This window comes from Aulonocara sp. 'chitande type north' Nkhata Bay, linkage group LG19, assembly GCF_057382095.1.
Source record: "Aulonocara sp. 'chitande type north' Nkhata Bay isolate Kocher_YH1m ecotype deep benthic linkage group LG19, A_spYH_male_GT1.1, whole genome shotgun sequence".
NCBI lineage: Eukaryota > Metazoa > Chordata > Actinopteri > Cichliformes > Cichlidae > Aulonocara > Aulonocara sp. 'chitande type north' Nkhata Bay.
Window position 1 is genome coordinate 14,381,232 of NC_141362.1, and position 13,143 is coordinate 14,394,374.

At 40.8% G+C, this 13,143-nt stretch overlaps 2 protein-coding genes across 2 annotated transcripts in view; both read right to left on the reverse strand.

The window, feature by feature from the left end:
* Positions 1 to 11,844, reverse strand: part of sntg2 (syntrophin, gamma 2) — a 109,068-nt gene extending 97,224 nt beyond the window's left edge. Inside the window, exon 1 of the mRNA XM_086274598.1 lies at positions 11,437 to 11,844. Within this exon, the coding sequence (XP_086130724.1) occupies positions 11,437 to 11,505 (69 nt within the window). The 5' untranslated portion in view covers positions 11,506 to 11,844. The remainder of the gene's footprint in view (positions 1 to 11,436) is intronic.
* LOC147306695 (E3 SUMO-protein ligase ZBED1-like) lies at positions 923 to 4,005 on the reverse strand. Its single transcript, XM_086275734.1, has 3 exons — positions 2,783 to 4,005; positions 1,978 to 2,597; positions 923 to 1,890 (listed from the first exon to the last, which is right to left on the reverse strand). Exons 1-3 carry the CDS (start codon positions 3,648 to 3,650, stop codon positions 1,495 to 1,497), a joined length of 1,884 nt encoding a protein of 627 aa, XP_086131860.1. The 5' UTR covers positions 3,651 to 4,005; the 3' UTR covers positions 923 to 1,494.
* Positions 11,845 to 13,143: the final 1,299 nt, after the last annotated feature.

Here is a 13,143-nt window from a genome sequence, read left to right on the forward strand (position 1 = left end):
CCTCCACCACCACCACTCACAGAGGCTGAGCAGTTGGCTTCCACATTTGTGATGATGTTGGCAGCATCACATATGATCTTCACAGTGCAGAGAACACAAATTAGCATCCATTACTATAATGAAATAATTTGTTAGTTTGAAATGCTACAGGGAACTATGTACCTGTACATTAATGCTGTGGAAAGACTTCCTGTTCACATAGTCTCCTTCATTTACTGAAGGAGCAATGATTGGAATGTGAGTACCATCTATACAGCCAATCACGCCTGGGAACCGTGAGAATAAATGTGAAATTTAAGTAGTAGTTCAAATATCACCACATCATGAATTAAGTTTCGTTCATCCTGATACCTGCAATTTTGTGGCATCCCTCTTTGATAAATCTTGTGGGTCTGTGACCGGGGAACACCACAGACGAGTACAGGAGACATTTCAGTTCAACTGTAACATTCCTGACTGCCCGACAGACGGTAGCCTTGGAAACGTGCTCAGCGTCACCAATATTATACAGAAAGCTCCCGTTTGCAAAAAACCGAAGTGCAATACAAATAATATGTAATGAACTGAGAGCATGTCCGCGATGTGTCACATGAGCAATATTAGTCCTGAGGATGTTATTCAAATAAATTATAGATTGTGCTGAAAAACGGTAACGTTCACACAGGAAATCATCAGGAAATGATAAAATGTCCGAACGCACTCTAATCACTCTCTCCCGGCGGAGAGCTCTGCGGAGAATTTGGGCTTCAACATCTACTGGCTCTTCAAGGAAGGGGCACGCCATGTCCGACACTTCCTACAGTCAGGTTTCCGACAAAGAGGCGGGGACAGTCAGGGTTAGTTGTAGTAAACCTGCTAGGGGGCAGGTTAGCTTCACGGAGTGTGTCGTCATAGTAACTCGCTCAGAATTAATCTAAATAGGGCTGCACGATATTAGGAAAACCTGCGATGTGCGATAACTGTGATCAATACTGCGATAACGATATGACTTGCGATAAAATAAATAGCAAAAAAAAAACAAAAAACAAATACATAATTTCCGTTTTACTGCACAGTTTTATTTAATGAAAGCTGCTGTATTAGCAGTGTAACAACAAAGTGCAGTCAAACATTGAAACATTGCCCCCATAAAAAAATTTCTGAGGCTTGAATTCTGAAAGACATCCTTCCCGGTCTCTATAATTAGTTTTAAATAAACATAACTTAAATTATACTGCAAATTATCTCTATGCAGTTGTTCATCATTTTACCACTCACCAAGTAGTTATGATGCAAGTCAAAACTGGAGTGGAAACTTTACTAGATTAAACTATAGGTAAGAACTTGTCTGCTGTGGGAACACACCAAAGAACAATTGTCTACCTTTGTGGTCGTACTGGCCAAGACTAATATTATCAACAATTAAGAACAATGTAGGTAGTGTATTTTTGTAATTTTTTGAAAAAAAAAAAAGGTTTCTCTATCTTGCATTCATCCTTCCTGAGTGAATGTTTTTTATGGCAAGTTCTTGTTAAGGAAAACCAACATGTTTACTCTCCAAGGTTTTAAACATGTGCGCTGACATGTTACTATGTTTCCTGATGTACTAAAAAGTCTCTCTGAAGGTGAGCTACTTGCAGGTATGCAGAGATACTTCCTTGCAAGCTTGCTTAGCTGTGGGAATGTCATTTTGTGGAGTTTCCACCATGCCAAGGGGTCTTCCTCACTGTCTATGGCCGTGGATAGCAAGTAGCTGTTAAGCTCAGCTTCAACAGCTTGTGAGAGATGCATAAAAGAGGAGGTAGGGATTGGAGCTGCCTTGAAGAAACTGCCCAGGGACTTTTTTGCCTTCTTCAGGGGACGACTGGGTGGATCATCTGTCTGGGCCTCTGGTTCAGCGGAGCTTCTCTCCTGGAACAGAAAGCAGATTATAAGAAAAGTAAACATTTTGGACTAAATATGAATTGAAAGGTTTTATATATAAGCATGCATGAATACCTTCTGTGCCACTGCTTCCATTTCTGACATCACTCTGGTCTTGATGTCTGAGACTCGATCAGTGCTGGTGTAGCTGACTTTAAATCTGGGATCCATGAAGCACGCCATGTCCATAAGTTCCTGGGTAGCTGGATTTTCATATTTAGTAATCAGGTACTCGAGGATTTTCTTCTTAATTGATTTTGTCAAATCACTGTCTTCTTCCTTCTCTGCAAGCACCGACGTCTTCATCAGATGAAGGACTGGTTTTACATATGAAACACTAACGTAGCTCTCACCAGACAGGGCATCTGTAAAGTCTTGCAGGGGGTGTAATGCCTGGTTGACAGACTCCAGTACCTCAAGATCCTGCCAAGTAGGAATCAAGTGTCTTGATTTCTTGTCTGCTGAGATGACATCAGAAATGGCCCGCTGCTGCTCCAGGACTCTCTCAATCATCTTCTGCCTGGAACCCCACCTGGTTGGGCATTCTGTGATCAGTGTGTGCTCTGGGAGGTTGAGCTTCTGCTGTGCTTTTTTCAGAGCCATCTTTGCTTTCCAGCTGTGGCAAAAATGTCCAACTAACTTTTTGCAAAGTCCAATGGCTCGGGCAATGCGGGCATCATCTTTGATAGAATTTTCTGGAGAAATAAGAGGAAACAAAAAAACTGTCATGTTTAAAACCTTTTTTTTTAAAAAAAAAAACTAATTGAAATTTATAACTAAAGTTGTCTAAAAAGGTAACATTATCCTTATCAATATCAATTTGATAATAATGTATAGCACATTTTCATTGCTAAAAAGATCTGCCTTGAATAAAACTTACCGATTGCAAGGTGCAGCCTGTGTCCAAAACACTGAAGTCTGACCCAGTTGTTTAGCTCCGTGGCTCTCACAACATTGGCACCGTTGTCTGTGGTGATGCACACTTGTCGATCTTCTTTAAGATCCCAGCTGGCTAACACCTCACGTAATACATGGGCTATATTTTCACTAGTGTGGGAGTCTGGAAAATACACAGTCTCTAGACACCGTGTTTTCAGTTCAAAGTCTTCGGTGAGGAAGTGCACTGTGAAACTCATATATGGTTCCGTTGTACGACTTGACCATAGGTCTGTAGTGCTTGCGTAGTTTTCAGCTTGGCTCAGTTCAAACATGACGGTCTTGCGGCATGTTTCATACATTTGTGGAATGGCGACATGTGAAAAGTAGTTTCGTGAGGGGATGCGGTATCTCTGGTCCACTTTATGTATCAGACTGGTGAAGCCCTCTCTGCTAACTGTATTTATAGGCATCATGTCTTTAGCCAAAAAATGTGTAATGGCCTCTGTTATTTCTTTGTACCGCTTCGACGTTTTCTCATAAGGAATTCCACTTGAAAAACTCTGATACAGAGACGGCTGTTGGACTGCTGCGCTCTTTGTCTTAACATTAGCAACCTTTGTTTGGCTACCCCTGTCTTTCTGGAACTCTTCAAACAGTTCTCTGTGGTTGTATTGAAGATGATGGTGGAGATTAGTCGTGTTTCCTCTGGTGGTTGCCACGAGTGTTCGGCAAGTTTTGCAGAGTACCTGTGTTTGGAGAACGTCGTCTTTATCAAATCCAAAGTACCTCCAAATAAGTGAGGTACTATTTTTTTTTTTTTTAGCCACGAGTTCAGTAGCATTCTCGTCACGCGTCTCGCTCTCAGCCATTACAACTCTGACTCGTTGCTGCAGCGTTGTTCGCGCCCGACCTGCGTAGGAGGCGGGCCTCTAATCCATTTGATTGGTTAATGCCGTGAAGGGCTCTATTCGACTGGTCAAATGTGTAAATGGATTTCTTTGATTGGTAAATTCTTTACAGCACGTGTGTAAACATTTTAAGGTACCCAATTATCGCAGTTTACGCCGTCTTTTGCGATGGGCCCATCGCGCAGGCTGATATCGCGATGACAATAAATTTTCGATTTATCGTGCAGCCCTAAATCTAAACTCGCTTTGTGAAACTGAAAACCCAGAGTTTTCGTTAACTCAGGGTATATTTACTCAGAGTTTGCACTAAACCGGCTTCCTGAAATAGGGCCCTGGTCAAAGCTAAATGAAGCACATTTCAAAAGTTGTTGTGTTAGGGTAAATGTATTATATTATTGGCTGCCAGGAGTGTTGTGGAGTGTGTTGCTAGGGAACCTGTATTAAATGTCACTCCTTCTTACTCGTAGTTCTAATCTGACACAAAATAATATAATTTGTCTGTGTTTAACAAATTCTAAACACTAATAATTGGACAAATTCACACTGCAGTGCTGTGCGCTAGCTAGCCAGGCAGCATAACAGCTGGAACGGGTTCCATTACTTCATTCAAGAACAGTAAGAAGAGACTGAGGAAAAAGAAAAGAGAGCAGAGTTTCATGAATAGAACCAAGAGAAAAGCCGTATCTGTTGTTCAGAAGGTTTTCTACTTTTGAAAAGTGAAACTTGTTTTGCTTCTGCAGCTTATGTGCTGGACTTGCACTGTGGGTGGCACTCGGGGAGCTTAGCACTTTGCCCTGTCCAGATAAAAAAATAAAATAAACAGCAGCAGCCAAAATCCTTACTTCACAAACCTTTGTGTGACAGTATATGCAATAAAAGAAAGGGAAGGGACCTGCAGGAAAGCAACTATCTGATGTCATCATTCAGTTGGTTGATACTTCTAAGTTTAAGCTTAGTTTGTGTAGGTAAAATGCTTGCATATTAAGTAAATCAGGCCTTCACTGTGTATCAGTATCTTAGAGGGTCAATAAGCTGTAGCCAGGATGGAGCCGCCTTCACATGAATAGAGCTCTCAGAAATGTGGAGTTGTATCTTCTGCAATCATCTTTGTTCAATCTTCCACTCGGAGTGCCTCCATGGGGAATCAGACCCACTTGATGCATTTCCTCTCTATTGTATATATATTGTTTGAAAAGGCTCCTCTCACGGAGCTTTACTGCTCAAACAGCACCACGGTCCAACTGTGTTAGATAGTACAGCCCCCCCCCCCCCCCCCCAAAATAAGAGCAACTGGTCTTCAGGTTTTTAAATTGTTGGTAATGAGAGTATAATTTATTCTTTTATCTTCATTAGTCATAAATAAAAACAGAGCTGCGCACAGATATGAAATGCATTGTAAACAAAGCAGTGAAAGTTTGGTTTGAGTGGAAAGTTTTCATGTTGCTACTGTGGGAGGAATAATCTAGGGTGAATGTATATTTTGAGGAACTAATGTAGGACTGTTTATATTACCATAATTCATTTATTTCCATTTCAAGAGCGACTCTCGGGCGCCCAGCTACTGTTTCTTTCGCTGCATTTTTTCAGTGCAGTTTGTCTCGAAGAGGTGAGTAAAATGTCCACAACAATCCGCCGTCAGCCGGTGAGGAGACGAGGTAGATTTCTTCGTATCTCGCTTGAAAATGAATGTGGAGGACATTAAAATGCATAAGTTTCCTGCCTTGAATCTAAATAAAAATGCTAATGAAACGCCGTGGGTATTAATAATGTGGAGGACGAGTTTCCTTTTATTTGCTAAAGAAACATTTCAAGACAAACAGTGACAGCCGCAACTTGTTTTTGATGTATCAGGATTTATGACACTTCATATCCTCTTGACATTTAAAAAATTAAAACGCAGTCTAATTAAAGCTTTAATTAACGCCTGACTTTGGACTAAGTTGAATAATGGAATATGGCTGTGCATGATGGTGTGTTATATATGTATCTTTGCACTTCCTACAGGGATTAATTATATGCTTAAAAAAAGGACTAATTTATGATATAACGCTGGAGTGTGCCCTTTGGCCCATCTCACAGTCCTCATGGGATCCTCATGTTCCTGCCATTAGCTCATATGCCATAAGGAGATTAACATTAAACCATGGACCCATCTGAGAGGAAAGGATCTACACGCAGTGTAACAATTTTGTATAGTCCTACTAAACAGAATATAAGGTGGAAATGACTGAAGCAGTCCTAGCAACACGTGCCACATGTTTGCATTCTCTCTCTAGGGTCATTAAATTATTGTATTCATTTTGAAGAGCCTGACTGCAGTGATAGGAGGAAAATTGAATATTGTTCTGGCAATGAAAGAGACTAAATATAACCTTTAAAAAAGAAAAGAGAGAAATAGAATTTAATTTTTTTTAAATATCAAGTCTGATTATTTTGTCTTTTCCAATTACCTGAGTAGCTCTGGGAAAATGAAAAGTTAAAGAGAATGCATGTTTCATGCTCCAACAGGAGTGATTTGGTTAAAATATGATTGACTTCCTGAATACAAAAGCAGACTTTCACACTCCACTGGGGTATAATTAAGGTTCTGCAGTTCCTGCCAAGAGAAACCCTCGAGCGGGTGACCACAGGGGGTTGGAAATTTTATGTGACATGAATGCCACTTATTTTTTTTAGCTTTTAAAATGGGACAAGCCTGGGTTTGATTGTCTGATAATAACATTGTGTCACCCTCTTTTTAATCCCATTTGCACTGATCTCCGCTTTCGGTTGTCCTTGCAGCATTCCCCTTCTGTAAATGTTAATGTTGACCAGCAAGTCAATATCCTTAACGGTGAGTATAATCCTGTAAGGCTGTGTGTGCGTAATTATTCCATCACTGTCAATATTTTAACATCAATACTGTGTTTGTAAATGTGTTTGCATTGTGTCAACGGGGGAATCTGTTGTGGGGAGTCTGCGCATGAGAAACTGTAACACACAAAACACATGGCTCATTAAAGTCTGTTTTAATTACATTTAGAGCTGATGCAACCAGTGTACTGAAAGCTCCAACTTGCCAGTTCAAACTAAAGCATCTCAAGAGATGTGATACTAAATGAACTCTGAAAATGTGACTGTACTTGTTTTTATTGAACCAAAATAACTAAAAATACAGTAGTGCAAGAAGATCCAAGGTGTTTAGTACTGTGCAAAAGTTCTTTTAATTCCTTTATATTTTTCTTCCAAGAATCCAGACTTTCCTCTAAGTTGTTAAAGCCGTCTCCAGGTTTTCTGAATATATTTCAGGGGATTTTTCTTCACATTTCCTGCTTTTTCATTCATTTTCAATGTCATCCCTGTACATGAACATTTTCAGAGAAATTTTATTTTTTTAAACCACTTAACACTGACTTATGAATCATTTAGCCACAAAAAGCACCTTACTGAACCAATACTGTTTCTACTTATAAGGGGCAACCTGACAAAGCCAATTTTAGTACCTAATAAAAAAAATTAGGCAAAAAACCCAAACATTTGTTTTTATTTCTTTAGTTGAATTTCCCCCAAAAATGCCAGTCATAACAACTAGAAACACATAAAAGTAGTACATTAGCACCATCATGATGAATCCTAAAGAGCCAAACATTTGGCATCTGTCAGCATGGTGTACCTTGTGTTGTTAAAAAATGATGTGGCAGGCCTAACAACAGTACCTCAGACAAACAGTATCTTAAAGCCGATTCCTTAAGAAACAGGAAAAACAACAACAAAGAGCTGGCGCAGGGCCTTTGAGATGCATCTGGTCCATTAGTTGATCCATCTGCTGAAATGTTCTCAAACTTTTTTTTTCCTTAATTTTTTGGTTGTGATTGTTGGCGGATGGACAGGAGGAGGTCAGGAGAGAGGTATAACAGTGAGTGTCTATGGCCATCTGTAAAACTGTCTCTGTCATTGCAGCCAGTGATCTCACGGATTTTGCCATAATTAATTATGAAAGCAACATCAGATTTGGATCCACCATGGAATACCCCCGGGAACGCTGGTGAAAAATGATCTCAGAAACATTGCCAATCCAGTAAAACCATAAAAACACACAGTTGTCCTTTTGAAGCAGTGTGGGATCATTTTATCGACCAAGAACAGAACAAAAGGCAGAAAACATCCAGAGGATTGTTTTGAATGCCCTTCATTCAGTCACTGCAATACTGCACTTGTGAAAAAGAAAAACGTCATCGAGACATTTCAGTGCATCAGATATCTCGTTGATGGTTTTCCTCCATGATCACAGTTAATGTTACTCCAGATCCACCACTGCAACAGACCAATCATGTTGCTGTGATGTCAAAGTTCTGTGACTTGCAGGTCAAAGGCAGATGTGCTTTGGCTTCATTTTCCAGTTCCAGAAACAACATCCAAAACATAGCTACACCAACATCATACACTGACGTCATGGTTCTCTATGGATTAAAAAATAAAGCCATGGTAAGGTGAAACGTCAGGTGGACGGCAGGTTGGTGCTGCATCAGCAACAATGCAGACATTATACAAGGCTCTTGAGGTGGAGACGCAGGTCGAGAGCTGAGTTGAAAAGTGAAGCTTTCATTTTTACCAGTCTGTTCCACTACTCACTTATAGTCGTAATAACAGAATGAATGTAAATGAGGTCACAAGCTCAAGGAGCCATGATGAGATTCTTCTGTAAGAATGCTGGGGTCGGGCTTAGCGGTAGGGTGAGAAACGCTGATATCAGAAGCGAGCCGCTCCAACTGCCTTTTTTCAACATGAAGAAGTGCTTCAGACATCTGGTTAAGATGCCTTCTGGGCAGGTGCATCCCTTCAAAAGGTTTTACAAGCATGCCCATCAGTGAGGGGATCCCGGGTAGACCCAGAACACACTGAGGAGGTTGGATTTCAGCTGGTCGGGGAATGGCTTGAGGTCTACCAGGAAGAATTGGAAAGTGCTAGGAAGAATGATTTTTTGGATTACTGTGCTTAGCTCATTTCCACTGTGACTCAACTTTGGATAAGTGGAAGGTAATTGATACATGGACACATGGCTACAACCCATAAACCAAACATTACGATTCACTAGAAAAACCCAAAACTTGGAAAACAGAAAACTGGCACAGCACGAGGGTGAGCATGACCGTTGTTTACTTAAGCATTCTGCATCATGAATTTATTCCCCTAGGATCAGTTTACGGACCGAATCTGATTAAGACTCTGTGGCTCTATTAAAATTAAATCAGGAATGGTTTGAACTTTTCTAGATTTTTGCTAAACTTTCTGACCACAGTTCATTTGTTATGAAGTCAAAACGGCACAAAAACTATCCAGTAATTATGAATTTTGGCACATCTTAGTGATGGGTTCATCAATAAGCTGCTGAAACACAGTCCAGAATCCAGGCAAAGGCAGAGAATTATGTATGAAGAGTTACATTTTTCAAGTGTTCACCACACAAATATACTGCTTGAACTAAGTCGGGGATGGAGTCTCTCCCAGCGTGCAGAGGCAGGAAAACACCCTGCCTGCCAATCACAGCACTAATATACCGTGACATACAATTCAAACATGGCAAAACTAATGCACACACACACACACACTGTAGGCAGAGAGCTGCTTGTATTTGGACAGGAGGACTCAGTTTACTGTATCCACTGACTCTTCAAACACCTTCAGACAATTCAATACAAACCTGAATTATTCCTTACTTTTGCTACACCCTGGTTTACGCAAGTCTTCACAGTAATCACGTCTCAGATGCTTCATCATTAGGGGGCATCAAATATTTGTTGATATGCACCCAGCGTGCTATGGGAATAACAAAGGGAAAAAATAGGAGAGGTGTGCCTTCCCAGCACTTTCATCTAATTTATCAGTGATTGCCAATCACCCAGATAGATTCAGGGCATCTCCGTGTTTGAAAAACCCAAATTTTATGATTGCGGTTTCATGTTTAACATTCCCTTTGATGGAAGATTGAGTAAAAACCCCCTTAAAACAACATAATCCAAATATATATGACATAAATTGGGGAGGGGGGAGTAAAAACGGGAAATATGGTAAAGCACTTTGGATGCAAACTCGAATCCATCTCTGGAATCTTCCAAGCAGCCTAACTGCATATAATAAAGCATCTATAATTAACACATTTTGGCATTAATTCAAGCCAGATTACCCTGATATTTGAAACTGCTGAAGGACATGCCAAACTACATTTTGTTAATTCCAGGCACAATTAAGTCCATGCTTACCAGCCTGAAACTTTACATTACACTGTCATAAACACGAGTTGTGGAATGGGAGATTCTCTTGCAATTTGCAACTGTTTACTTGTGCTTACTGTATAATCTTAGCCATTACTCAGTGGTAAATGGAGAGTGGAAGTGTGTGGAAACTGAACGCACTCTAAATAGAGTTAAGCTCAAGACTTGTGTGTCCCCAGAGGCTCAGATATCCAGTATTTAATGGCTTTGTGAAAGCAAGGCAGTGGCTTCAATTAAATTAAAGGTGCTGGACGCCCAGCGAAGGCGACAAAAGGACAAATGTAGGTAAAGATGTGCCAGAAGCTGTCCTTTTAAATGAACCAAGAACTTAAAACTTTACAGCAAGGTATCCATGGAAACATGTTTACTGACACATATGAAAAATCAACTGTGGATGCAAGTGGTGATATATAATTTTAACCCTATTTCTGAAGACAGTGCTTGGTTAAGTAATATGTCCTGCAGCCTATGATGGACTTTTCTTTACAGAGCTGACTCACAGAATATGAAAGTCTGGTAAAAGGTCAGGTCATCTGTTTTCTTGCTAAAGTAGCCTAAACATGATATCCTGCTAAATATGAAGCCCTGAAGGAAGCTCGGTGAACTCACGACAAAAGATGGTGATAATAATAATAATAATAATTATAACAATAATAATAATAATAGCTGTATTACAACTGGGGTTCGAGAGCGCTATAACGGAAACAATTAGCAGTCACTTATTTAAACTTATTTTGTTGTCATCTCAAATCGTGAACACTGGTTTGTTTGTTTTTTATTATTGTTACTGTAAAGAGTTAAATTAAATGTGAAAAATAATATCAAGCTATAAGAGCTAAGCTGCTTAGTGCACCTGCAACATAAATGCTACAACCTATCAAATCATACCGGATAATCATTTAACCAAACGCGCCGTTTCATCATAGAGAAGAAACTACGTACCAGACTTAATTTAGGAATTAGCCAATGTAATGATTACGCGCTCGTTTGTTCAATTACACTGTTCAAATAATGTAATAAACAGCAATAAGACATTAGTATAGTCTTTTGCTGGATTCGGCTAATGCAACAATAAATAATACATAAAATAGCCATGTTTCCATAGATATTGTTCTTAAACCTGTAGCACTTGGATACCAGCAGCTCATGCCTAATAGATCATTTATCGTCATATGACCAGCAAAACGCCATCTAGAAAAGTTGAACGTTTGTTTGTTTTTTAAGTAAGAGAGCGATAGTTTTCTAGATGTATGCCGAACTGTACAGCTATTCATGACGCTTTGGAAACGATTGACACCTGAACGCGAGCCTGTGCAGCGTCAAGCAGTTAAAAGCAAAGAAGCATAAATAGTATAATTTTAAAGGAAGCTTGGAGCTGCCTTCCACATGAGCGGACGAACTGCCCGAGTGCTCTTTCGGAGTGCCCTAACACGGAAACTGCAAACTGCTGTTAGATTTCAGTCATTCACAGGGAATGACTGAAAGGGTTTACTTGCCGAAGTTGGAACCGGGAGGCTGGCGGGTCGCTCGATCAGCTCAGGTTGCTGTTTCCCGGTAACATTCATCTCCCGTACAACCGCTTTCTCTGTCCGCTCACTTCGACGAGAGTTTCTCAAGTCATTTATCCAGCCGCTGAAGGGAAGTGTTATTCACCGGCGTCCCGCTTACCCACGAAGACAGAAGGAGAAAGCATGCCTGAAAAGCTCGGGGGTTCTTCGAAAAAGGAAAAACAGGAAAACAGCCGTGCGTATCCTGAGATGACCACGATGGTGCCCGCTGCAGGGACGAACTAGGAGCGCCCGTCGCTGCTCGTTTCTCCCCGGCTCAGCCCCAACTGTCAGCACACAGCGGCTCCTCTGCTTCTTCTGCTGCTGCTGCTGCTCCTCATCAGTCTGCATGACTCCCCACCTGCTGCCTGTCCTCCTATTAACCATTCCTGCGTCAAACCACAGCACATTAACCCGTTCACTGATGCTGGAGTCCTGGAGGCATTTTAATCAGCAGAAATCACGGATGCATATTTATCACAATTAGTGCTCGGATCCTCTAATGATGGGCTATATTGCAATCAACAACATTTATGTTCACTAAACAGCAACATTGTCCTTGAACTTTGCGGCCAGGTGAAGGCTCCCCGACTGTGTGAGCACGGTAATTGTTAATGGATACTGGCACAAATTAATTTCTGTGGCATCCTCAAAGCCGCGCTTGAGGGAAAGAAGGCTCATCTTCCTGATGGAGGGTGATGGGTCAGAGAAGGGCTTTTTTTTTTTTTTTTTTAAGTCAATCTTATCACCGGCTCCTCAGAGCTGGCCTCAGGGATCCAGCCAATGCGGCCTGACTCATGTTGGATTTCAGTGGTATAGACAGCTTTATACACAGAATATGATACCTCTTCTAATAACCATCTTTCTTTTTTCCAGGAGAAATAGAGGTTAAAGATAGACTCACAACTATCTAAGGGCACACAATACCTGAGAGAGGGTTTCATTCTGTGTGGTTACAGCCCTATAATCAGTGACAGACTTTTGTTTTGTATTTTTTTATGTTCCGGATTAGAGCGCTAATGTGGATCTGGGAGAGTAACAATGACGAAGCGCCCCATTGCAATATATTACAGCCTAGCACTTTCATCAGAGTATGAAAAGGTATCATCAGAGGACTGGGAGAGGTGCAATTGTTAGGGAAGCTACTTCAGCTTCATACTTCAATGGCTGGCTTCCCACTCAGCATCCTGCAAAATCTGATGTTTTATGGCTGTTATGGATTTGGGGAGGAGAAAAAAAAAATCTGCTTTCCAACTTATTACTGCTACTGCAAATACAGCAGGCCTTGTGGAGTTGAGTGTGCAGCCTTGAGTTTCAGGTAAACATTTCTTGAGGCAGAACTGCAAAGGTCAAAAGGCTGTGCATAGATGAAGCAGCTCACATGTTAAAATACATTTCTGTATTTTATATTAAAGAAAACCCGTGCAGCTCTGCCCTCAGTAAGAACTACCACTTAAGCCCACTGGAGCACCATTATCTATTTATTGGTGCTCAACCTAAACTGATAGGACTCCAAAAATAAGTCGAGGCAAAACAAACAACACGAAAAACTTTCTTTCTCAGAGGGAATAGTAAAAAAGAAACACGTCTCTAAGACAGACCACAGAGAACCCGAGAATAGCACGGAGCACCCCGGGATAGGCCTCTTTTTTTCCC